Source organism: Diceros bicornis, chromosome 12 (genome assembly GCF_020826845.1).
Source record: "Diceros bicornis minor isolate mBicDic1 chromosome 12, mDicBic1.mat.cur, whole genome shotgun sequence".
Taxonomy (NCBI): domain Eukaryota; kingdom Metazoa; phylum Chordata; class Mammalia; order Perissodactyla; family Rhinocerotidae; genus Diceros; species Diceros bicornis.
The window spans coordinates 57,009,500-57,035,564 of NC_080751.1; the positions used below are offsets into that span (position 1 = coordinate 57,009,500).

A 26,065-nucleotide genomic window follows, 5' to 3' on the forward strand; every position below is an offset into this window, starting at 1 on the left:
GATGTTTACAGTGGATGTGGGCGAACCTTGGACATGTGGACTGGAGTGTCCACATGCATACGTGGTTCTTCAAAGTATAGGGTGTATTGGAGGTGGGAGGAAAAAGGGGCCAGGCTCTTCCCAAGTGGGAGTGTGAAGTGTCTCCAAGTTCTAAATTTGAATTTGGCTTTCCAGGCCATTATGAAGATATAATAGTCAAGGTACAAAGATGGGACGTATTTAATTAGGAATCTGTTAGCTTTATTAATAACTTTAATATTTAGATATATATGTTTGTGGGTCTCTATTTGTAATCTTGCTGCTGTTGGGGCAGGCCTGGTGCCAGCTATTGATTGGGCTGTAGTGATTTCTGACAAAAGACTTACTTCTTTAGAAGAAATCTCATTTTGAATTGCTGCTCTAAACTTTTCATATTTTGATCCTGAAATTTTAATCCATTCTTCTTGGATGGTTATTGTATTCTATGTTTTCCACTCCCTGTGTTCTTGAGAAAAATGTTCTGTAATGAGTTTCTGAGAAATGCCCTTTATACTTTATCTGACTACTGAAGCTTCTTTTTCCTGTTATTTTTTAATCAATATTTGTTTTGTAAATGAGTCTGTGGACTTTGCCAAAAGTGTTGCTTCGGAGATATAATGAAATTCCATCTTAAATGGAACAAACCTATAAAAAAATCATATATCGAATGAAACTAGGTTTGGATAAAATCTTCAAAATATATTAATATTGAACATATCAATGAAAGGCCCCGGGTTATTGTTTACCATCTAAAATAACAGTAGAAAACACTCTCGCTAATTTGAACAATCTAAAGATTCCTTTAGGGTAAAGACTTTTATATATCTAGTTTATGATGGATTTATATGAAAAAATTCCTGAGTAGTTTGGAAATATGGCTAAGAACTATTTTTAGATCTTTTTTTAGCAGTTTAATTTGGATAGACTTAAAAGTTTCCATAGTTTCATCTTAATACTGAATACTAAAAACAAAACAATGTAAAAAAAGAGCAAAAAAAAAAAAAAACTAGTGTATTTTAAATAAAAGGAAATGTATTCTTTAAATTCTGAATATGCTCAGCTAGCATATTATGGAATGCACATTGCTGAAAAAAAGGTAATATTAGGTTACAGTCTTCCTCATTAGCGATTTTTAAACAAAACTATAATTTCCTGGGAGGCACAAACATTTCATGTATTTATGTACAGTATTTACTAATATCGCTTCTTGTTCTTAGATGGATTCAAGATGATAAGAAACAAGTCAACCCAATAAAAATGGGAGAGAAGGAGTGCTGACTGGGAAGTTTGTGATGCCCTCAATCGCAGCACGTTTAACTCTTATGAGGATCTGATCATAGCTCTTTTAGGAAATTTCCAGGGCATGGTGGAGAATGAACTGGGGGTTGTCAGTGTTTTAAAAAGGTGAAATCCCAAGGGGAAACCTAGTGCAAAACAGAGAAAAGCAGCTGCTCTGGTGAAGAGGGGGGTGGAGCCCACCTACCTGCACCGCATCCCCTGCCCTGCTGGGTGCTGTTGTTGTGGGGATGTTGTGATGTGGTGTGTGATAGGATGCCACCAAAACCCCTTCACCCAGCCCCAGTGTCTAGGTGCTTGGTGGCAGAGTTAATCAGGGCGCAGAAAGGAGTGCGCTTGACGTTCACTTACCACTCTTCCCATTACTTGTTACCTTGTAGCCTTTCTTTTCTCCCAAGATAAGTCATGCGTCTGTGTTAATTTTCAAAGAGGAATCTTCTTAATTTCAGGATATATGCAAAGAGTTTGATCATTAGTTAATATTTCAGAAAAAAAAATTTTTTGCTTATTATTTTGGCCTTATTATTTCCTTTTTATAAGTTTTTTTTTTTTTAAAGAGAGGGCAAGAGTAATACTATTTTTTTTTTTTGTGAGGAAGATCGGCCCTGAGCTAGCATCTGCCAATCCTCCTCTTTTTGCTGAGGAAGACTGGCCCTGGGCTAACATCTATGCCCATCTTCCTCTACGTTATATGGGACGCCGCCACAGCATGGCTCGACAAGCGGTGCAACGGTGCGCGCCCGGGATCTGAACCGGCGAACCCCGGGCCGCCGCAGCGGAGCGTGCGCACTTAACCGCTTGCGCCACCATGCTGGCCCCCACAAGAGCAATACTTTTTCTGAATGTGTTGCTTTTTCCTTGCCTTTGTTTTTCTCTGAAAGTGAGGGGAGAGGTAATAACAGAGACTTCCCCAGTCCATTCTATACTTAGCTCCAAATTAATCTGATTAAGACACTATTTTCATTGAGTAACTTCCCACCTCAGAAACCTTCAAAGACTCTGTGTTTTGTTTTTTTTTTTGTGAGGAAGATTGGCCTGTGCTAACATCTGTTGCCAGTCTTCCTCTTTTTGCTTGAGGAAGATTGTCCTTGAGTCTTCCTCTATTTTGTATGTGGGTCGCCACCATAGCATGGCTTGATGAGCTGTGTGTAGGTCCGTGCCAGGGATCTGAACCCCGGGCTGCCAAAGCAGAGCATGTGAACTTAACCACTATGCAACCGGGCTGGCCCCTCTCTGTGGTTTTTGAATGAAGTTCGTGTTCCTCAGTTAGGTCTAATGGTGTCAGTCCTTGATTCCCTGCTCACACCAACCTCTAATTAAACTACTTGAGGCACTTGTTAATTTTTCCAACATGATGTGCCCATTTCTTCTTCCATGCATGTTGGTTGCTCTCCTGTCTGTTCCTCCCCTCTCAACCACGCTCAAGTTTTTACCTACTCTGTAGCCTTCCTTATTATTACCAACCCTGTTTTCATCCCTTTGATGACCTATGGTACTTGTCTGTATCATTATTTTGACTTTGCATTATATAATGCTTCGAACTGCTTCATAAATGTACAAATAAGGTCGAAAGTTCTTGAGAACAGAGATTCTACCTTCTATTTCTTTGATTCCTCAATAAATACAACCCTGCATTCTTAAGAAATATTTGTTAGGTTGAAATGAAAATTAGCAGGCATTCTGAGATAAAATTGAATAATATTCTAAATTGACTTTACTTGATTAAGCTATTTGACATTTGCCAAATGGATTCTTGATTGCAGTTGATTATTGCATGATCCATTCACTGTGAAGTTTTGTAAATTAAGATTAATTGGAAAAATATAAGTTTTGAAAATCATAGAGAAATGCTTTTATTACTTTTAGCTACATGCAATAATTGGACTGGTAATAGTGTTTCTAAAATAGAAGTTTATTTCATGTGAGAAGTACTAATTTATGGTTGGCCGCATCTACAATTATTTGCTAAAGATGTAGAAACAGCTTGTTTTCTTAAGTAAAAAATGTTCCCTGTTGTCTTGTTCTCAAAAGCGTTAATTTGAATAGCAAGCTTTTATTAGATAGTGCAAAGCTATAAACATCATTTAGATTAGGTTACTTTAAATATCAAAAAATAGGCAGAATTTGAGACTTTACTAGACTGAAATGAGCAAATTCCCATCAGGGGCACAGGTGAGGATTGCAGAGGCTTCTGATGGTACCTGCATGTTAAAGCATAACAGTGTCTATTCAGGGTGACTCACTGTCTGCTTAGCTAATCACAGTGTTTTCTCTGTGTTGGATAATAGGAACTCTTTTTAGAAGTCAAGTGCACGGTTTATTGTCAGACTGTAAAATGATAGGTCTATGGAAATGAATCATGCAGAGCAGTCTGAGAAAGAGACTCATTTTGTTTTTTATTGAGGGAGGGTGCTCCCTGGAGAGATTCTATTTGGGTGGGGTTAAAATAACAAGTTTCCTCTCTCCTGTCATCCTCAACAGATATTACCTGTTTATCCTTTCATTTTGGAATCTTATGTGGGGGTTCATACTCACTGTTAATGGTGTTACATCTTAAATATCAACTCTGCAGCTATCATAGGCCAGATTTTAAGTGACTCACATTTTTTTGATGAAACCAAGTTAAATATCTTTTCCAAATCTCATTTAAAGAGAGTTGATTCTGGTATGAATTTGGACTTTACATCAGAAGTACTGAAGACATGGACGTTGGTGAAGTTATATATGCCATGGCCAGGGGCAGCTGAATATTCAGTTTTAAATGCAACTTGACCAGTGTATATGGATTAAATTCAGATGTCTGGTGGGAAGGATCAAGAATGAGTTTTTCCAGGGCCGGCTGCATGGCATAGTGGTTAAGTTCACGTACTCAGCTTTGGTGCTCGGGGTTCGCAGGTTTGGATCCCGGGTGCGGACCAATGCACTGCTCATCAAGCCATGCTGTGGTGGTGTCCCATATATAGTAGAGGAAGACAGGCAAGGATGTTATCCCAGGGCCAATCTTCCTCGGCAAAAAGAGGAGGATTGGCGTCGGATGTTAGCTCAGGGCTAATCTTCCTCACCAAAAAAAAAAAAAAAAAAGAATTTTCCAAGAAAAAAGAATCAGTTAGATAAAGAATAGGGTATTAGGTTGCTAAGTGACTGCAGTTTCTCTCTACTGCCTCTAATTGTGGAGGGTAAATGCAGGAGAAACATTGTTTCTAATGAAACATTTGGAAAGTAAGAGTGGCACTTTCCCTTTGTTTTGTTTGGGGGCTGTCACGGGAAGTTGTAGTTCGGCCGAGGGATTTCAATGCCAAGAAAAGCATTCAGAGCAAAGGAGTAAATGCTGAAGTTTCCCCTACAAAGCAGATAGTTGAGAGGAGAGAGCTAAGTGTTTTTCTTTTTGAAGTGAAAAATATAAATAACATGATTTCAGGAAGAATTGTGAGAATACCCCTTCACTAATTTTAGTGGATGATTATTTCTTTATGCTAAGTTATACTTAGATTTGTATATAAGTACCTTTAATAAGTACTTATAAGTATCTTTAAATATACCACTTATTAATTTGTTTACATTAATGTTTCATTTAGAAGGGTGAATAAACCTTTTGATAGTGGAAACTGTGAACCTAAAGTTGTAAATGACTGTAAGCATTATAAATGGGGACGATTAGTTGATCATTAAGACCTGAGTCCTCTCCCCAATTCTCAGGATGCACGCTTACATACTTATAAACACATTCTTAAACATAAGAGCTCACTAAGTGTCATTCCCAAATCTCTCCTGTCTGCAAATTCATCCTGCTCACATTTACTATGATGCTTAATCTCAGATCCCTCTCCTTTACCAGTACTTAAAACACCCTCAGGGGGGCCGGCCCCGTGGTGTAACAGTTAAGTGCGCGTGCTCCGCTGCTGGCGGCCCAGGTTTGGGTCCTGGGCGCGTACTGATGCACCGCTTGTCAGGCCATGCTGTGGCGGTGTCCCATATACAGTGGAGGAAGATAGGCATGGATGTTAGCCCAGGGCCACTCTTCCTCAGCAAAAAGAGGAGGATTGGCATGGATGTTAGCTCAGGGCTGATCTTCCTCGTAAAAAACAAAAACAAAAAAACACCCTCAGCCTTACGTACATATTCCCTTTATCCTGTTGAGGTACACATTGACACTTAGATGGGTATCCCTTCACCCTCAAGAAAGCTTGCAGTGTTAAGCACACACACACTTGCACACCCCAGAGAGCATACAGGCAGAGAGGAGAGAAGATCCATGGTTTTTTGGGTGGGAGAATGTGTGTGGAGATTGCTGTGGCGCTGTTGTGAATAGGAAAAATGGTTGGAAAGTAGACTTGAGAGATGATGAGTTGAGGGACCACACATTACTGATAATAATTGTTGAGGAGTTAATGCATTATTCTGTTAATGCATCTAGAGACTACTTGATCTGAGATCAACTGCTGAGACTAGTAATAATCCTAATGAGTGGAAAAGGATACAGATGTTTTAGTGCTGATCCAGGTCAATCGAGAAGTGTATCTGTTATCCTGTATTTGAGTATAAGACTTTCCGAATCTAGGACTATTATTTGCAACAGAGTTGAGTTAAAGAAATTTTGAGTAAGGGATGCAAAGTGTTGTAAATATTAGTTTCTAAAGCACTTCGAAGATTACGAAAAAGCGTTGTGTTAACTATTATAATGTTTTTTAGAAATAAAGATGTCTTGGTACGCATTAAGACTTGTTGTATGGTGTTTACTGATGACTACTGTGAGTTAATCTTTCTTCAAGAACAGGATTGAAAGTGTGACCTGGCTCTCTTGCCAGTATGCTGGGCTCTTCCACACTCTCCTGTATGTTTGCATAGATGGCATCAGTTTCTTCTCTGCAGCAAGGAATAGATATTATTTGGTCTCTTTGAAGGAAGAACGTGGGATTTGGAGCCAGAAAGAGTTATGCAAACACGATATGATTAATTGTCTTTGATCTTTTATTACATCCTTTGATTTATCATTCTCTTTTAAATAATAGCTAAAGTCTAAATATTGCATTCAGAGTTCTATGTTGGTAATTCTCAGTTCTGGATGCATATTAAAGTAACATGAGGAACTTTTACAGGGTGGGATTTAGGCATCTGCATAGTGTCTTTATTCTGTTCTCCTACTTCATTGAGATTTGTATGGGTTTACAACTCTAAGGATACACAAAGAATCATCTTGTTGATTTCTAGAAAAATATCCTATTGTGAATTTGATTGGAGTTGCATTGAATCATAACAGGATTCTGATCAATTTAGGGATAACTGACCTTTTAACAATATTGAGTTTTTCATTTTGAATGTGGTGTCTCTCTCTATTTACGTCATCTTTGATTTCTTGCATCCGTATTTTGTAGTTTTCAGCCTACATATCTTGAATGTATGTTTTTAAAACAATTTTTTAATCTATGTTTTCATGTTTTTGGTGTTATTGTATTTCCATTTATCTTTTGCTAGTTTATAGAAATAAAATTGAATTTTCTATGTTGACATTGTATTCTGCAACCTTGCTCAAGTCCAGTATTATAGTGTTTCTGGTAGGTTCTGTAGATTTTTTTGTAGGTTCTTTGGGATATTCTACACAGAAGATCGTATTGTCTGGAGTAGACACAGTTTTTTCATTTTCAATCTGTATGCCTTGTATTCCTTTTTCTTGCCTCATTGCACCAGCCGTGTTCTCCAGTGTGACGTTGACACTAGTGGTGAGAGCAGTCATCCTTGACTTGTTCTTCATCTTAGGCGAGAGCAGTCTTTCATCGAGTATGATGTTAGCTGTTGTAATTATTATTGCTTTTAAGATGCCCATTATCAGATTGAGGAAGTTCCCTTCTTTTCCTAGTTTTCTGAAAGTGTTTATCAGGAATGGATGTTGAATTTTGTCACCTGCATCTATTCGGATGATCATGTGGCTTTTCTCTTTTAGTCTGTTAATATGGTGAATTATATTGATTAATTTTCAAATGTCAAACCAGTGTTCATTCCTGGGATAAAGCCCACTGGGTTGTGATTTTTATCCTTTTTATGTATTGCTATGTGTGATTTGCTCACATTTTGTTGAAGGTTTTTTGTGTCTGTGGTCATGAGGGATACTGACTTGTTTTCTTTTGCTGTAATGTATTTTTATGTTTTTTGTATTAAAGCTGGCCTCGTAAAAGAATTGGAAAATATTCTCTCTTTTTTTATTCCCTGGAAGAGTTAGTGTAGAAATGCAAATATTTCTTCTTTAAATGTTTAGAATTCACCAGTATAGCTCTCTGAATGAGAAGTTTTCTTATTTGAAAGGCTTAAAACACAGATTCAATTTCTGTAATAGAAATGGGCCTATTCACTTGTCTGTTTCTTCCTGAGTGAGCTCTAATAGTCTGTGTTTTTCAAAGAGTAGTATCTCTTCAGGTCATCCACGTTGTCAAATTTATGGACATAAAGTTTTTAATAATATTTTCTTGTTATTTCTGTAAGGTCTATAGAACCTGTGGTGATATCCTTTCTTTCATTCTTGATATTGGTAATTTGTACCTTCTCTCTTTTTTTCTTAGTCAGTTTGACTAGGGATTTATCAGTATTATTGGTTTATTCGAAGAAGCAGCTTTTGGTTTCATTAATTTTCTGTATTGTTTTTCTGTTTGCAATTTCATTGATTTCTGCTCTTACTCATATTTTTTCCTTTTGCTTGTTTTGGGTTTAATTTGCTGTTCTTTTTCTAGTGTCTTAAGTTGGAAGCTTAGATTATTCACTTCAAAACCTTCTTTTCTAGTATAAACATATTTAATATTTATAAAGTGAAGAGTGCCCCCCCCCCCCGTTCATTGCTTTCCTTCGGCTGCCTAGTTTCCACCCTGGAGGCACCAGTGCTATTTTTCAATATCCTCTCACAGATACTTTATACATATACAAGCAAATATATGAGAATATTATTTTTACTCTCTCTTTTTTGACATAATTACTAGATCGCATTCTAGCAGTTACTTTGTTCCATGCCTTGCTTTTTTTTATATATATATACTAAGTATTTATCTTGGATATAATTCTTTATCTTTCACATATTCTTTTTTATTCTTTTTTATGGTAGCATAAATAGCCAGTATTCTATTAATGGACATCTAAGGATGGGTCCTGGGCCTTGGTAGTTTTTTTTTTTTTTTAATTTTATTTATTTATTTATTTTCCCCCCAAAGCCCCAGTAGATAGTTGTACGTCATAGTTGCACATCCTTCTAGTTGCTGTATGTGGGACACAGCCTCAGCATGGCTGGAGAAGCGGTGCGTCGGTGCGCGCCCGGGATCTGAACCTGGGCCGCCAGCAGCGGAACGCGCGCACTTAACCACTAAGCCACGGGGCCGGCTCGGGCCTTGGTATTTTTAATGTTTTTATTCTTTTTACGCATTTTGTTATGGAAAGTATTATGCTTTGCAGTTTATATATCTTAAGTGTCTTTTAACCTGTAGGTTTCCGCTTCGTCATGTCCCCCTTAAACCATTAGCCTTGTCCAGTAATGCTAACTCTGTCTTTCCTAGGATTCATTTTTAAACAGTTTTTATCGAGAAATAGAAAACACCTACAGAAAAATACGTGAAATGATCCTGATTTTTATGGAAATCTCTTCTAAGATTAATTTGTACTTTCCCCTGTGGAATTTCCTGGATATTCTTGCATCATGAAATCTATGTCTGCAAAAAATATTTTGAGCAAGTTTACCTTAAAAAATGTCCTTAGCTGTGCAGCAAGGCTCAACTCTGCTGTTGGGGAGCACTTCCTCCTCGTTCCTGCTCTGCTGATCATCAGGCATGCTCACTCTCTGACGTCAGGAATGTTTTCTTTTATTGCTTCATCTCTCTGGGCCGCTTGACTTTGGGATACAAGCTGCATCCATCAGCGTTCTTAGTTGTAAGCAATAGAAACCATCTCTGGCCAATTTATTAAAGGAATACGTATGCCCCACAGACTCTCTGGGAGGGTTGGGAAAGTATGCTTGAAGACCACACCGCCAAGAACGAAGCTCAAAGTGTACCACAGAACTGGTCTCAAAGCACCTCTGCCACCTGTCTGGGCACAGATATTGCTGCCAGTGCCCCAAATACCAGTGATGCTGGGCTGTGGGTGCTGCCACAGGAATCTGTATCCCTGTTGCCTCAGGACCCTGCATGTGACTGCCCTTAGTGCTACCATCCTCACCAGGTGGATTCTTTGGAGTTCCTACTTTTAGAAAGTGAATTGTTTTCTCGTGGAAGTCTAGAGTAGCTGCATCTTGTCCGTGGAGTTCGTGTTACGTGCCATATCTTAGTTTCAAGGAAAGATGGGAAAGCAAATATCTGGGTTTTTGTTTTCTTTCTTTGTACTTTGGTAGTGAGAAGTGTAGTTGTCTCATAATGAGGGTGTGCTTAAGTGCAGACTCTGCATTTGGATGGTTGGTGACCAAAAAGAAATGTGCACTGTAAAAGTTCTGTGTCAGTCTTAGAAATCCATTCCTTCTAACCTAGTTGATGCTCTTTATAGCCATTCATGTTGCTCATATGATGCTATGAATATTTGACATAGGAATAGTCTTTATATTGCCAGGTGCTGTATAAGATGTGGACTGGTGTCTGTATTTCTGAAGAACTATATATTTTTAAAACGCCATCCTAATTTTAGGTAATTGCAGGGATTTCTATTTTATCTTATAAATAAACTTAATAAGATGTAGTTAGAAATCAGACGTAACAAACATTGATATATCCTGGTGATGTTTTCACTGAGAACCTTCTGGCTTATAGGCCATTTGCCTTTTTTCAGGTGTGATCTTACTGTATACAAAGAAGTTTTGGAAAATTGGAGAACTCTATTAGGACCGTTAGTAAAAATAAATCGTATGACACTTGCTTTTCAAAACCAAGATGATGTAGTTCTCATTATTGCAAAGGAATTTTACTCTGTTACTATGAAACTTTGTAAGCATAAGCTTTATAAAATTAACACGAAAGCCTATTGTTAATTTACATGTGATGACTTAAAAAAAAAAACAGTTAGTGAAGTTTTCATCTGCTGTGAAACCGGGGCAGAGTTGAATGGATGGAGTAGTGGATGTGTCAGGGGGCCTTGCTGATATTGTCTTGGCTCTGCTGGTGGTGTGCAGTATTACTTTGGGTAATTCATTTATGTTCTTCTACATTTCGTCTTTCCAGTTTCTGAAAAAGAAATTAGTATCTATCTCTTTCCCTTCACCTTTCTCACGGTGGTGGCATGGGAACATCTGAGACAGATATGATTGAGCTTTGTAGAATAAACACATAGTAACATAAAAGTTGTCATGGTAAAAACAAAGATGAATGTACTGTAAAATCTTTATAGCATTGTGCACCCTGTTGATTTAGTACATAACAGTAAACTGTTGTAGCATCCTGATGGAAAGACACATTTCTGAATTATTATTCAAACCAGGTGATGCCTCAATTTTGAATACTTAAAAACACCTCAGGTGTGGGTTTAATGGGCTAAGTTGATAGGAAATTTACTTCTGGTTCATCCATTTGGCTTCTGCCTACACAGCCAGTAGAAATTGCTTTACAGAATGTTTCTAAACTCATTTCCAAATAATTCAGGTTAGTTTTAGCACTGTTCACCTAGCATAGATGAAGCCTGAATAACTCTACAAAGGACAAAAGTCCAAGGTTTCTAAATGTGGTAATATTGTAACATATAAGGGTAGGAATCAAATTACTGGTTGCCCAATGTTTAGTGATACATTTGATTGCTTTTGTGGTTCCAGATAGCAATTATTTCTAATATAATTTATTTTGCAGTGAGGGCCGAGGCAAGTTGACGGTATTTTCAGTTAAAGCTATGTTAGCAACCATGTGTGGTGGAAAAATGCTGGACAAATTGAGATGTAAGTATTTTCATATTATTTGAAAGATTTTATTTTAAAATTAGGACTTTCAAACAGTTTTAAATGAATTTTTTCAGAATTTTAGATGATGCTATATTGAACTTTATTGTTTTTTACCACATCACTCACTTTGCAGCAACTGGCTCAGAGTATGTAAGCTATGCCACCTACTGTTCAGAAGGAAAAGTTGGTTAAATTAATTTGTTGTTAGTGTCTTTTTAGTTTAAAGCAAGAAAACCGAAGAGATTCAGAATAGTAATGTTGATATTTAAAACATTCTTTTAAAAATGTTTTCATATTACTAAAAGTTATGCTTGAAAATAATTATGTTGATCACTTTTAGTTAGAAAATAAATTTGGTTACTTTTACCAGGTTTGGTCAAATTTAGCCCTTTTCTTAATAACTCCATTCTTCATCAGCTGATATCTCTGTGATTAAACTGTTCCTTAGTGCCTCAGAGTCAAGCTCAGTTATTTAGAAATTGGTAGCCAGTTATCATTCCTTAATTTTTTTATTACTGCATTTTACTCTTCACTAGGTACTATAAGAAGGTGGTTAGATGAAATCAAAGGAGATGACATTTATAATTGTTTAATTTTTCTGCTCATGGTTTCCATTTATTCACTCATTTGATAGTTAGTCTATGATATGTCAAGCGTTGTGTGAGGTGCTTTACGTCTATTTTCTCACTGAATTGTTGAAATGTCTTTGAGCAGCAGGTGGTATATTCTCCATTTTATGGATAAGTTAGCTGACGGGGTGACGCTGGGATTTCAGCTCAGGCTGTCTAGCTTCAGAGCCCTCTCTAAGCTACTTTGTTGCACTCCGTTATGCTAGTCCTGTAACGGGAGTCACACGTGGGATACGGTGAAAGGATCAGAGTGCCATAATACAAGTACCCTTAAAGTAAGGACCTCTGGCAGGTTGCAGGGAGGTGAGACTGAAGCTGTGGGTTTTAATGAAGTGTTGAGATACCCTCTGAATTGATTTGTTGAAGAAACTGGGCCATCTACCTGTAGCATTTCTCGTAGACTGGATTTTGATCATTATATCCCCATGGTGTTCCTCTGTGCCCTACATTTTTTCTTTTAATTGAAAGATGTAAAGCCTTGATCAGATTCAAGTACAAGCCTTTGGGCAAGATTCTTCAAAGGTGCATTTGTTTTCTGTGCTTTTTCTTACATGTTACCATGACATTGAAAGTTGGAAAGCTAGATGTCTCACTAGATATAGATTTAGATATTCTAAAGAAAGATTTTAGATAATATGTTTGATCCACTGTTATCTGGTTTATCTTCATTTCAAAATCAGCTGCAGTATAAAGCAAAATTTTGGTAGTAAAAATTATAGTTTTATTTAAATATTCTTCTGAGTTTTTTTTCACATGGTGTCTCAAAATATTACTCTTTTGGTCTAAAATTTGTTAATATTTTCTTAATTCTAGCGTGGTTTTTTCTGAGGAAGATAATGTAATATGGATGAAATTATATTTCATTCAAACACAAAGAAAAAGAAAGTTGGGATTTTGTCTGTTTTTTAATGATGATGATACCAGGTAGAGAACATACATTGCCATCTTTATTAGTACTGGAGAAACTGGTTGAAAAATAGAAAATCGATTATATAACTGCACATTCTAAATGACTCTGGAGTCTTTATGTTTCTATGATTAAATCTTCTCTATTTACATAGAGTTGGTACCTGCCATATAGTAAGTGCCAGAATTTTGCCAGATATAATTGTCGATTGAGTACTGAAATTACTGCAATTTTTTGTTGTAGCTGTTAGTGAGAAAGTACAAATTCTAGTACTATGTGAAGTATGGAAGGAATCCAGGTGATAGCAGGTTTCTTTTGATGTGGCTTTTGAACTTCTTAGAGGAACACAGATGACCAATATTGAAGTGTCACAAAAGTACACGTGCCCAGGCAAATGTTGACGTGCCACTGTGCTCAGGATGCCAGGTCATGGCACATCGTGTATGGATTGATGAGATACAAGCCATGCTGGGTCACTAATTATCATGTTTATATTATTCAGATAGACTTAAAATATGGTTTCTTTATGTTCTTCATGTTCAAAATTATAGTTTCTTTACCATCTGTAGCTCTGTTTCAGTATTTTTATTGTACCGTAATTATCTTGGCTAGAGAAGAAGGTATTTAACAAAAGTAAAATTTTCAGGTATTGAAGCCTATCTCCACTTTTTAATTTTAATCATCCAGGGCGAAAATCACTTTAAATGTGGTCTGTCCGTCGCATTTTAAACAGAGCTCACTGATCATACTTGATGTCCTTCTCTGATGCATTTATGGCTAATTGTGCAGCTCTGGGTTGGTTGTCCTGTCTCAAGTTTTCAGACTACTGTGCTTTTTCAGTTCTTGAGCTTTTTGGTGTTGGGAGTGGTGGTGATGGGGTGTGTGTGTGTGTGTGTGTGTGTGTGTGTGTGTGTGTGTGTGTGTCTTTTATCACTGCTAAATGTGTTGGTGTTTTTTTTTAATTTTTATTTATTTATTTTTTTATTGTGAGGAAGATCAGCCCTCTGCTAACATCTGCCAATCCTCCTCTTTTTTTGCTGAGGAAGACTGGCCCTGGGCTAACATCCATGCCCATCTTCCTCCACTTTATATGGGACACCGCCACAGCATGGCCTGACAAGCTGTGCGTTTGTGCACGCCCAGGATCCCAACTGGCGAACCCCGGGCCGCTGCAGCGGAGCGCGCGCACTTAACTGCTTGCACCACCGGGCCGGCCCCTAAATGTGTTGGTGTTATCAGTGTACCAGTCTCTAGAAATCTCTCTTTGCTTCTGGTTTACTTTTAGTATGCTACTGACAGAGAAAACATAACCAAACTTCTTAGCATTCTATTTAACATATGGACTTAAGTGATTACTTGTATGTTATGAGAGAAGCACGTGAGCTCTTGTGATTGGCAGTTTTGGCTGTTGTGAGAGCCCGTGTTTCCCTGGCTTTCTAGGTCTCAGCTATGTCCTCCTTGGTTGAGGTGGCTGAATATAGTGTAGACAGGAGAGAGTATAACACTGCATTGCAACATCAGATCGTTTATTCACTGTCTTCTACCTACTTAGTCCATTGTCTTTGTTCTTAGTTTCTCCATCTTCCTCCCGCTGACTCCACTTTCTGCTGTTACCTCTGTTAATGTTCCTTTTAAACAGGTTTTCTACTTTATGGAATATGCCTTAGTGTTTCTACTTTTCTTCTTGTCTTTCTGCTTTTTTATCTTTTATTTTAGAATTGTTTCCTGTAATTTTCTCCTCTCCCCCTTTTTTATTTGGTATTTTTTGTTTGCTTGTTTCAGTGTGAAGATAGCATTTGAAATGACAACCAATATTTGTGCTTTTAGTTTGAAACATTTCTTAATTAGATTTTTCAGATCTCTCAAGAGAGTTTCTGTCCCCAGGTAACATTCATTTATAGAAATCGTTCACTATTGTGGCCATTAGGGACTGTATTCTAGATTCAAAGTTAACTTAGGGTAGGATTCTAAACACCAGTGATTTATAATCAGAATACAGACTGTAATATAAGCATGATCAAAACTCAATGTCAGAAACCCAAAAAGTAACTCAGAGAACAAAATTTACAGACTATAAAGCCCATTATTTATTAAACCATACTTAATTGTCAGTTAATTTATGTGATTTAATTACTGTGTCTAATTCTGCTGTTTGTTTTCTAAGAAATTTAGTCTCTTATTCAAACCCCGTCTTTCTTTCTTTTTTTTTTTTTAAATTTTTTGTTTATTGCAGTAACATTGGTTTATAACATTGTATAAATTTCAGGTGTACATCATTATACTTCTATTTCTGCATAGATTACATCATGTTCACCACCGAAATACTAATTACAACCCATCACCACACACATGTGCCGAATTATCCCTTTCGCCCTCCTCCCTCCCCCCTTCCCCTCTGGTAACCACCAATCCAATCTCTGTCTCTATGTGTTTGTTTATTGTTGTTGTTATCTACTACTTAATGAAGGAAATCATATGGTATTTGACCTTCTCCCTCTGACTTATTTCACTTTGCATAATACCCTCAATGTTCATCCATGTTGTCACAAATGGCTGGATTTCATCGTTTCTTATGGCTGAGTAGTATTCCATTGTGTATATATACCACATCTTCTTTATCCATTCGTCCCTTGATGGGCACTTAGGTTGCTTCCAAGTCTTGGCTATTGTGAATAATGCTGCAATGAACACAGGGGTGCATGTATCTTTATGCATTGGTGTTTTCAAGTTCTTTGGATAAATACCCAGCAGTGGAATAGCTGGATCATATGGTAGTTCTATCCTTGATTTCTTGAGGAATCTCCATACTGTTTTCCATAGTGGCTGCACCAGTTTGCACTCCCACCAGCAGTGTATGTGAGTTCCCTTCTCTCCACATCCTCTCCAACACATGTTGTTTCCTGTCTTGTTAATTATAGCCATTCTGACGGACGTGAGGTGATATCTCCTTGTAGTTTTGATTTGCATTTCCCTGATAGTTAATGATTTTGAACATCTTTTCGTGTGCCTGTTGGCCATCTGTATATCTTCTTTGGTAAACCCCATCTTTCTTGCATAAAAAGATAGGAGCAGATGACTCATGCAATTTATTTTTAAATTCTTTATAAAACTGGTGCTACCATTTTGAAGGACAGTCTAACAGTGTGTATCAGGAAGGCTGTAAAAATATTCATATCCACTGACTCAGTCTATTTCTTGAGTTTATCCTGAAGAATTAATCAGAGGTGTACCCCAAGTTTTATGTATATTTGTTGCAACATTTTTTATAATATATGAAAACATGAAACAGCTTTAGTGTCCAAAAATGAGAGCTCAGTTAGGTTTTGAGATACTCACATGATTGAATATGTCTTCAAAAATATGTTTCCGATCAAAATGCATAAATGTAATACAATTTTAAACAAAAATTTATTATGCACATAGAAAAAGAAAGAAATGTACCAAAATGATAACAGGTGTTTTGTCTGGATTGTAGCTTAAAAATGGCTTTGTAATAATAATAATAATTTATATTACTTTATGTTTCTGTTCTGTTGGCTGCCATGCTCCAGCCTGACTCTGACTTAATGAATGATGTAGGAATATTTGTGTGTTTGGGAATAAAATATGCACTTGGATTTAGTTACATACAGGTATTTATAAACATAATGATGTGTATACATGTTTCTGGGGTTAGGTTGCTCAGCTGGTAGAACGATGACAGGAGATGAGAGTCATTTGTCAGGGAAAGCTGACATATAAAAGAAAACGGCTCTCCATTTATAGACTTGACTCTTTGTAAACGGCCCTATTGTCTTGCAACAGTGATTGGTTGGTCATGTGGGGATGAGAAAGGAGTGGATAGATGAATAGATGCAAGAGTAAAACCAGGGTCATTATCACCAGAAAAACATATTTGAAACATATGTGATGATAGTAGAATAGTAGCATTATTTTGCCATTACACAAAGGACAGAATATTTTTTAAAGTGTGTACACATATGCCATTAAGGGCTTGATTTTGGGTTTTTCACAAGGGAGAAAGCCTACATTTTTATCTGGAAACAACTAATGGGGAATTAGCATACCTTCTTTCAGAGGTGTGTAAATAGAAAGAGAATTACTGGGGAAATTAACCAGTGATCTGGGAAGTAATTTAGTCCCTTAATGCCGGAAGGGTTTAGGGATTTAATTAGAGGACTAGTCTAATTTTTATTAAATTTTATTGTCTCTTATTTATTTCTTTGGTGAGATCTTTTTATATGTACATAGTAAATCACAGTAACTTAGATTCATTGTTAGACTTTAAGATAAAAAAGATTAGCAGTAATTTTTCAGTGTTTTTCTTATAGATAAGAGAGGCCTAATCTATTAAAAAATAGTGTTTTAACTAGTAACTGAAGAAGTAATGAGTTATTTCACTATGCCTTCAATTTTGGGGTCTAACAGTATTTCTGTTATTAAAGCAGACAGACAAACATGTTTCTGCTTGTTCTCTTACTATTGTAATAGGGCCCCATTAAGTTATAGTTTTTTAAAAAAAAAACATTTACTACTTTAAATCTATTAGATGACACAGTAACTAAGTGTAATTGAAAATAATACCTTTTCAGGGGCCGGCTAGTCATTTTCCTACCCAATCACTCCATTTTCTTACTCTGAATGAGTTAGGTGTGGATTTGTCAGTGGGGGTGTATACACATATGTTTTTGTGATTGTGAAGCTAATGCATATATGTATTTATGGACTTGGTAGCTAAAATCTCTGGTCTTGAATATTTCCACCATTTAGTTAGTTGCAACAAGTTAATAACTTGCTAGTTTATCAGTTATGAGTACATTGAGTGGCAACAGAAAACTTGAGCAACAGTGGCTTAAACACATTGAGATTTATTTTTCTCACGTAAAAGTAAGTCCAAAGGCTGGTAAGTTCAAAGTTGGCACCAGGACTTAAGGATGTCATCAGGGACGCGGGTTCCTCCTGTCTTTCTACCCTACCATGTGGCTTTCCTCCTTAGAATGATAAGTGAGTGCTCTGTGCAAGGCCTCACGTACTCATTCCAAGCAGAAAGAAGAAAGAGATGCCTCTCTCAGGAAAGCAGAGGCTTTTCCAGAAATCTGCTCCAGAGTTACAATGTGCAGCAGAGACTGGGAGGTCATTTTTTAAGTGGAGCACATTGCCATTCTAAACACAGCCAGGGTTCAGTTGGTGAGCAAGAGGGAAAACAGATATCCAGTAGTGGGCGCCTTGCAGTGGTGGCTGCATCCCATATCGACCCTTTGCCGTCATTCAGATTTAATGGATGATGGTTTTCCTCATTATAAGAATAGCAGTCACCTATTTAAAAATGAAGTCACTACGCTCTTCTCTCTTTCAAAGGGTATCAGTTATTCACATAGTTGGTAACGTCTTCAGAGCTCTGTATCTGCAGTCTCGAGCTGTGGCCCAGTACTGTTTCTAACTGCCTGCAGGGTGGTCCACTTGGAAGTGTGCTGATCGGGTTCAAATACTGTTAGGTTCAAAGCTAAGTATCTTTATCTTCAATTTATTTCTTTCAGTCAGGGTTGTCAGCGTTTTCCCAAGCTAGAAACTTAGAATAATCCTAATTTTTTAAATTCCTTTATTCCCTAATCCAGTTTGCCATCAACGGCAGTTTACTGCATTGGAATGTCTTGGAGTTGATCCCTCACCTCACCCCACACCCGCCCTGCCACACTGTCACTACTGAAGTTCTGACTCTTGCTGCCTCATTTGTGTGTTATATTCAAGGCTTCCTGGCTGATGCCTCCAATCCTCTTCTTCCTTTTTTGTTCATTCTGCTGGTCATTAACAGTCTAATTTTCTTGAAACTTAGCTTTCTAAATATTTCTTCCCTACTTAAGAGTTTTTAAGCCAAATCCAAATTGCTTTCCTCTTTCAAAGTTTTCCTTCATGACAGATTTTTTTCTTATTTTATCTTTTTTATTTTTCAATCTAAACTCTCTCATAGGGCTGGCCCGGTGGCTTAGTGGTTAAGCGCACACGCTCCGCTGCTGACGGCCCAGGTTTGGACCCTGGGCGCACACTGTTGCACCGCTTCTCCGGCCATGCTGAGACCGCGTCCCGCATACAGCAACTAGAAGGATGTGCAACTATGACATACAACTATCTACTGGGGCTTTCGGGGGTGGGAAAGGAGGAGGATTGGCAATAGATGTTAGCTCAGAGCTGGTCTTCCTCAGCAAAAAGAGGAGGATTAGCATGATGTTAGCTCAGGGCTGATCTTCCTCACACACACACAAAATAATAAAAAAATAAACTCTCTCATAGTCAGACCTTTCTCTTCAGGGCACTGTTTCCTGCTCACCACCACTAACAGATACACTGTAAAGTCCTGTCATAGACTTTCATCCTCCTCTTCTTGAGTCGTGCCCCTTAATCCCTACTCCCAACCTGTTTTCACCTCATCATTCCAAATACTACCTTTCAAGGCCTAGCTTCTAAATTCCTTTCTCTTAGAACTTTCTTGACAATTCCTGCCTGTGTGTTTTTTATCTATTCTAAACTACATTTTGAAGAGGCGTGGTGTAATGGAATTTCTTTGGAGTCGGATAAGTGGGAGTTTAAATCTTGATTTAGCTACTTACTTTTTAACTTTAAGCAAGTTAACTTTTCTAAGCTAGCTTCCTTATCTATAAAATCTAAATAATTATGTGCATGCACATGTGTGCACCCACACATGCCTTTTTGTGAGAGTAAAATGAGGTGATGTTTTGTAAAGTATAGTAGCACTTAGTTTGGGGATTGTTGCATGAAAATAAAGACCTAGGATAATAGTGTCTTAAACAAAGTTGAAGTTTATTTTTCTCTTACATAAAAGAAGTCCAGGAGTAGGTAGTTCGGGGCTGGTAGGTAGCTTCATGTTCATCTGGGACCCAGGCTTTCTCTGTCTTTCTTTTCTACCATTCTAATACATGACTTCTACATGAAAATTGAGATTACCACATAGTCCAAGGTGGCTGCTGGAGCTCTAGCCATCATAGCTACATTCCAGAGAGCAAAAGGAAGAAGGAGATAAGGGAAAAAGGGTAGTCAGCTTTCTTTAACCAGCCTTCCTGAAAGTCTCTCACAACTCTTCTGCTTATAGTCTCATTGGCCAGCGCTTAGTCACATGACCACAACTTGCTAAAAGGAGGCTGCAAGTTTAATCTCTTAGTTGGTACATTGCTGCACAAAATAAAATTAGTGTTCTATTGCTAAGGAAGAAGAGGATAGTAACTGTTGGATGGCTACAGGCAGACTCAGCTGTAGTTACCTGTTGTGGTGCCTGGTAAATAGTGAGGCTTAACAAATATCTTTTTGTCTCTGTTCTTTCTGTTCTATTTAGAGTCAGTTTAGCACTTAATTCTTCTTTGCTTCATATGTATCTTTATTTTTCCAGCTACATTGAAAATTTCTTGGGGGATAAGGACACGGTATCATATTTTGTTGTGTTTCAGAACACCTAGCAGAGTGCTTGGCACGCTGGACCACGTTGTAGGAACTTATTATGTATTTGTTAATTAATTGATTTTACTTTCCACTAGGACCATACTTCTTTTAGCCTCTTATTGAACCTTGCCCCCCATGGGTTTTAATACTTTTCCTTCTACTACAAACCAGCAGCTATTGTGAGAGGATATACTCAGATTTTCATTCCTTTGATAATTTTTGTTTTCTAATGCCTTAAAAGTTACCCTGTGGAGTTGATAATCTAACATTTTATCTTTCTTTGATTAATGTTTAAAAATTTTTTTTTCTACGCCTAGTGCTTCAGGATAAATTCCCCAAATTGAACCTAAAGAATAGCATATATGTACATTACATATATATCTCTAATATACCTGTTCATTATGAATATATAGACTATGACTTTTCAAAATGCTATGTTTGGAAAGGCCTCAAGAAATGATTTTTCTTTGCATATTTAACTCACTGATTTGTTTGTAAGGAAGCTCAATAGTTTGAAAAAAAGCTTAGATCACATTTCTTTGTCATGTTGTTTTTGAGCTCCTAGTTATTTTTGTTTTTCTCCCCAACAATGGATGAGAAGAGAGGAATAGCCAACTGGAGACAGGAAACTCTCCAAGAAGATAAAGAAATAGTATTACTAGAAACTTCTTTCCCATGTGCTTGGGTCAGACTTTGTATAAAAATAAGATCTTATAATATAAAAGTATCCTGGAATAGAAGAATTTATATGAGTTGTTTTTATTCTACACTCACTAAGTGAAATATTTTAAACCTGCTCTATACTTCATTCAAATTTATTCCTTCACAGATACACATTACATCATTAGTACAAGAGTACACAAATATAATTTCTTTCATACCCTATCACCAATATGCTAATATATTCATGCACTCAAATATGCATTTGTATTATATACTTATATATACGTATATAAATGCTAAGAGATAAAGATATGCTGCTACAAATTCTTGTAACAAAGTGAGGTATAAATAAATAAAAAGTAATTATCATTCATTTATGCACACTCAAAAAGAGTAGGTAGGTAGACATACATGAATGATTATTTGATTTGATGTTTAGGTAGAATATCAAGTGGGTGGGAGAGAGAGGCCTGGTTAGCGAAGTAACCACACACTGTTAATAAGAAGGAGAGTACATATTAACTAAAGAACATAATAACTTTATGATACTTTTTAATGGTACTTTGTGACTGGTATACAAATGACATAGAGTCATTTATAAAAAGTTGGTATTTCTTTATAGTTTGACTTTATTTGGTTTTGTTCTCATAGATGTTTTCTCCCAGATGTCAGATTCCAATGGCTTAATGATATTTAGCAAGTTTGACCAGTTTCTGAAGGAAGTTCTGAAGCTCCCAACAGCTGTCTTTGAAGGGCCATCTTTTGGTTACACAGAGCACTCAGTCCGCACCTGTTTTCCCCAGCAGGTAAGGACAGTTTTATAGACTCTAGGACTAGAAGAACACTCATCCACCCCTCCACTTGTATCAGATTTTACCAGATTGCTTCCAGTCTAGGAACATAAGGTCTTAGGAAAAGAGTTTTAAGTGGGAGGAGTGTGGAAAACAGGGGGATAAAAAATTCACCTGAGAATTCTTGCTTTTTTGGGGGTCTTCTGAAAAATGATAACTTTTGAAATATTTAAATTACTAGAATTTTAAATAAAAATGTTTAAGTGTTTGTATTACTGCTACTGGACATATATCACTGTCCTAAATGAGTTCTTTAAACTGTGAAATACAGGAATTTTGGTATAAAACTCTATACAATACTGGATCACTGTTTCCTGAGCACTGAAGACAAGGAATGCTATACAGTTCTCAGCTACTAGCTCCGAATCCCTCAAGGGTACACTGCCATTTTCATATGAAAGAAAGATAGATTTGTTTCCCCTTTATTTGTGGTGTCTTTTTGTGGTCCTGCTCTAGAGGTTGTGTGAATGTGTTTCTGAGACCTTAACTGTGTCTCAAAGGACTCAGCAGAGTGCACGCTGGCTATGGCATCTGTTTTGTTCAGGTAGGGATGAGATAAAAGGAGCTTCATGCTAAACTTAGAAAGTTCTGGAAAGTGGGAAATTAAGAAAAAAACATCTGTGTTAAAACTAATGAGTGAAAAATTAATGGAAGTAGGATATTGACATAGTCTGAAAGTATCTCCCCAATAAGACGTTTATTAATTACAAAAGGAAACATAGAAACTGTACAGTAGACCTGTCAGGTCCGCTTTAACCAGGTGATCGAAGTCCCTATCGCCAGTAAAGGGACAGACGGATATCCCTGCCTCCTGGTAGGATGCACTGGGAAGTACCCAATATCACTACTGTGGTACTTCTGCCAGAAAATCACAACCTGAGTCTCATCCTGAGGAAGCATCCCACAAACCCAAATGAGGGGATTTTGACAAATAACTGGCCTGCACGCTTTAAAAATGTCAATGTCGTGAAAGATAAAAAAAGACTGAGGAACTGTTTCAGATTACAGGAGTCTAAAGAGATATGAAAATGAAATGCATCTCATGATCCAAGATTTTCTTTTGTTATAAAGGACATTATTGGGATAATTGAAAAAATCTAAATAAATTTTGTAGACTAGATGACAGTGTTCTGTCAATGAATGTTAATTTCCTGATTTTGATGTTTGTATTAAATTATGTAAGAGAATATCTTGGTTTTAAGAAATACAATCTTGAGGTATTTAAAGGTAAAGGGGCTTCTCTCCTGCAGAGTTAACATTTGAGGAATCTGGGTTAAGGGTAAATGGGAATTTTTTTGTAATCTTCTTACAAACTTTCTGTAAGTCTGAAATTATTTAAAAATAAAAAGTTAAAATATAAAAGGAACAAGTTTAAAAGTTTGAGAACTGAAAGGACTTGTAAACTGAAAGGACTTGTCCTGACCCGTGTTACTTTGTTTCACAAAAGAGCCAAAAACAAACACATATACACCCCTTTTTACACTTAAAGTTCAGAATTCATATTTATCTGAATTCAAACTTTCAAACAATATTTTATAATTTGTTCAGTGATTACTCAGCTTTAGCACTAAAGGCGGCACCTGTAACACTGGAGAGTTATTTTTACTAACTTCTGAGGAGATACTCTTCGCAAATTTGTCTACACTGTGGCTGATTGTTTTTGTGGAAATTAGCCTCTCTACATTATTTATTTTTTCTCTCAGCATAAATGGCAACATCAGCTTTTAGCATATTGAAAATATCTCTGTGCTTCAATCTATTCTAATACAGTTTGCCTTTCCCCCCCGGAATATGCATTGTCAAATGATATGAGGCTGTCCAAACATATCCTGGTACAGGAGTGTCCAGCAGGTGTTAAAGTGCCCTACAGAGATATGTGAGGATGAGTATGATAGAGAAACAGCAGACATTTTTCATTCAGAACTCGTCTTGCTACTGCTGTTTCTTTAGAGTACCACCACATCAAATAGTTGCCCCACAGTACTCTGGGGTGATCCTGCATATGACGTACACGTGGCATTTCACACAAGATGCTCCCTGGAGGTTGGGCTAGAAATTGATAAATTCTGGAATGCTACTATTAAGTAAAGTATTGTCAGGATGGGTAAGGGAATTTCTACAAAGAAGTATGAGTGAAGAACATCTGACCAGTGGATGACAGCTACATGGGGTTCTACACCTAAAGTAATCTTTGATTTAATTGTAATGTGAGTACTATAATGAGAATCTAATATTGGAAAAACGGTTTACAATGTTGAAGTATATTAAAAAATTCTGTTAATTCTAAGAATGCTATCTAGGATTCTATAAATTACCTTATGCCATAGTTGTGAGACCTTTGAACTTGCAACTTGGTTGTTGCTTTTCACCTGCTTCACATTCTTATAAAAAACTCCATCTGTGCTTTGATACATGCTGAGTTTGGAAGAGTCAGAGAAGCTTATTTCAGTCTAGAGGAAACCTGAGTTTTCCTTGGCCTATAAAGATGATAAAAAAGAAGTCTCAAAAGAAATAGAAACTACTGATAGGATAACCCCAGAAATGAGACTGTTTGGACAAAGAGTTAAATTCAACAAGTCTTGGGTTTCTTTTTGAAAATGGGCTTTTCCCATGCAGTTTGTTTTCCTACATAGGTGTTTCTTTAATGTGACTTCGCTCATACACCATCAGATAGAGGACGGTGTCAGTGTAAAGTGGAGATTGCGTTGTTGGTGCATATATAATTTTCCCCAGCATATTGATGTTCCCCGCTGAACAAAGAAATAATCACAGTTAGAAAAAGTATGATTATTTTAAGAAAGAAGCTGAAAATCCTTCAGAAGTACCTTCCTTTAGTGAAAGAAGTGGCTGGTTTGGAGGATTCATGAACTGCTCCACTTTCTATAGTGTTATGGTGATGAAGCTGTGGGTACCAATTAAGAATCTGTGAAGACATTCCTCCCCCGCCCCTATCTCATGCCAGAAAATTAACTTTGGGAGTTAGCTATCCCATGAGTCCAGTAGTTTTGATGAAACTGATCTGTCTTGGAAGTTGTATGCCTTATCATGAAGGAGCCTCAGGATTCAGGGCTGAAAGGTATCATCTGACAGTGACTCTTGGTGGAAATGCCTATGGAGATTTAATTGTGCCGGTACTCTTATTAGTATTGCTGTTGTTCGTTAGTCCTCTGTTTACAAGGCTGCATAGGTTTTTAGGTTTGTTCCAACCCTATTTTTCTTATATACCTTATTATTTTTAAATCCACAGTTTTGCAGTAATGTACATGTTGCATTAGAGTAGAAATACTTTCAATTTTTTTAATGATATGAAGGGAATTACATACAGTCATGCACTGCATAACAACGTTTTGGCCAGTGATGGACCACATGTATGATGATGGTTCCATAAGATTAGTACTATATAGACTTGGTGTGTAGTAGGCTAGGTTTGTCTAAGTACTGTAGGGGAGGAAGAAATTTTCCTCTCTCCTCTAGATTCTTCTGGCTGGTCTAAGAATGATATGAGACAGGTTAACAGGAGGAAAACAAAAGTTTAATAACATGTATACATGAGAAAAACCCAGGAAAACTGAATAACTCACCAAAATGGCCAAAGCCCTCACCTTAAATACCATCCTCAGCCAAAGAAAAAAAGATGTTGGGGATGGGGAGAGTCAGAGACTTCAAAGAGAAGGAAGGCAAGTCATAGGTAGGTGACAAGGAGCAAATGTTTGGAAAACAAGTGTTTGGCTGCACAGAAACAGAAGAACACAGAGGGGAGCCCAACAAATGGGCTTTTCTAGGTTCCTCCCTATCCACCACCTAGTTCATGTTGTGCTAAGGTGATAGCTCGCTTCCTGAGGCTGTTTTTTTTTAATCTGAATTCTTTTAGGCAGTTAAAGGGAGGTAACAAGAAAAATTTTGAGTCTTTTGTTTCTTAAAAATAATCCTAAAACAGTCCTCATGTTAGAGAGACACATTTTGGGGTGGCAAATTTTGTTCCCCTTCAGTACACTCTATGATATTCACACAACAACGAAATCACCTAATGACACATTTCTCAGAATATATCACCGTCATTAAGTGACACAGGACTGTATTTGTCTATTTTAATATAGCTTTAATTATTTTTTTAAAAAAATTTGTTACACCACATTAACAAAATGAAGGACAAAAATCATATGATCATCTCAATAGATGCAGAAAAAGCATTTGACAAGATTCAACATCCATTTATGATAGAAATTCTTAAGGTGGGTATAGAGGGAATGTACCTCCAAATTGGAAAGAAAGAAGTAAAACTGTCACTATTTGCAGATGACATGATATTATCTGTAGAAAACCTTAACGTCTCCGCCAAAAAACTGTTAGAACTGATAAATGAATTCCT

The 26,065-nt window shown here is 37.0% G+C and overlaps 1 protein-coding gene across 17 annotated transcripts in view; it reads left to right on the forward strand.

Moving 5' to 3' along the window:
- The window catches only part of DTNB (dystrobrevin beta), a 248,882-nt gene that overhangs the window by 48,289 nt on the left and 174,528 nt on the right, over nt 1-26,065 (forward strand). For all 17 annotated transcript variants that reach the window (XM_058551640.1, XM_058551649.1, XM_058551648.1 and 14 more), the window contains 2 exons: nt 11,109-11,194; nt 21,497-21,651. In XM_058551640.1, the coding sequence (XP_058407623.1) occupies nt 11,109-11,194; nt 21,497-21,651 (241 nt within the window). The remainder of the gene's footprint in view (nt 1-11,108; nt 11,195-21,496; nt 21,652-26,065) is intronic.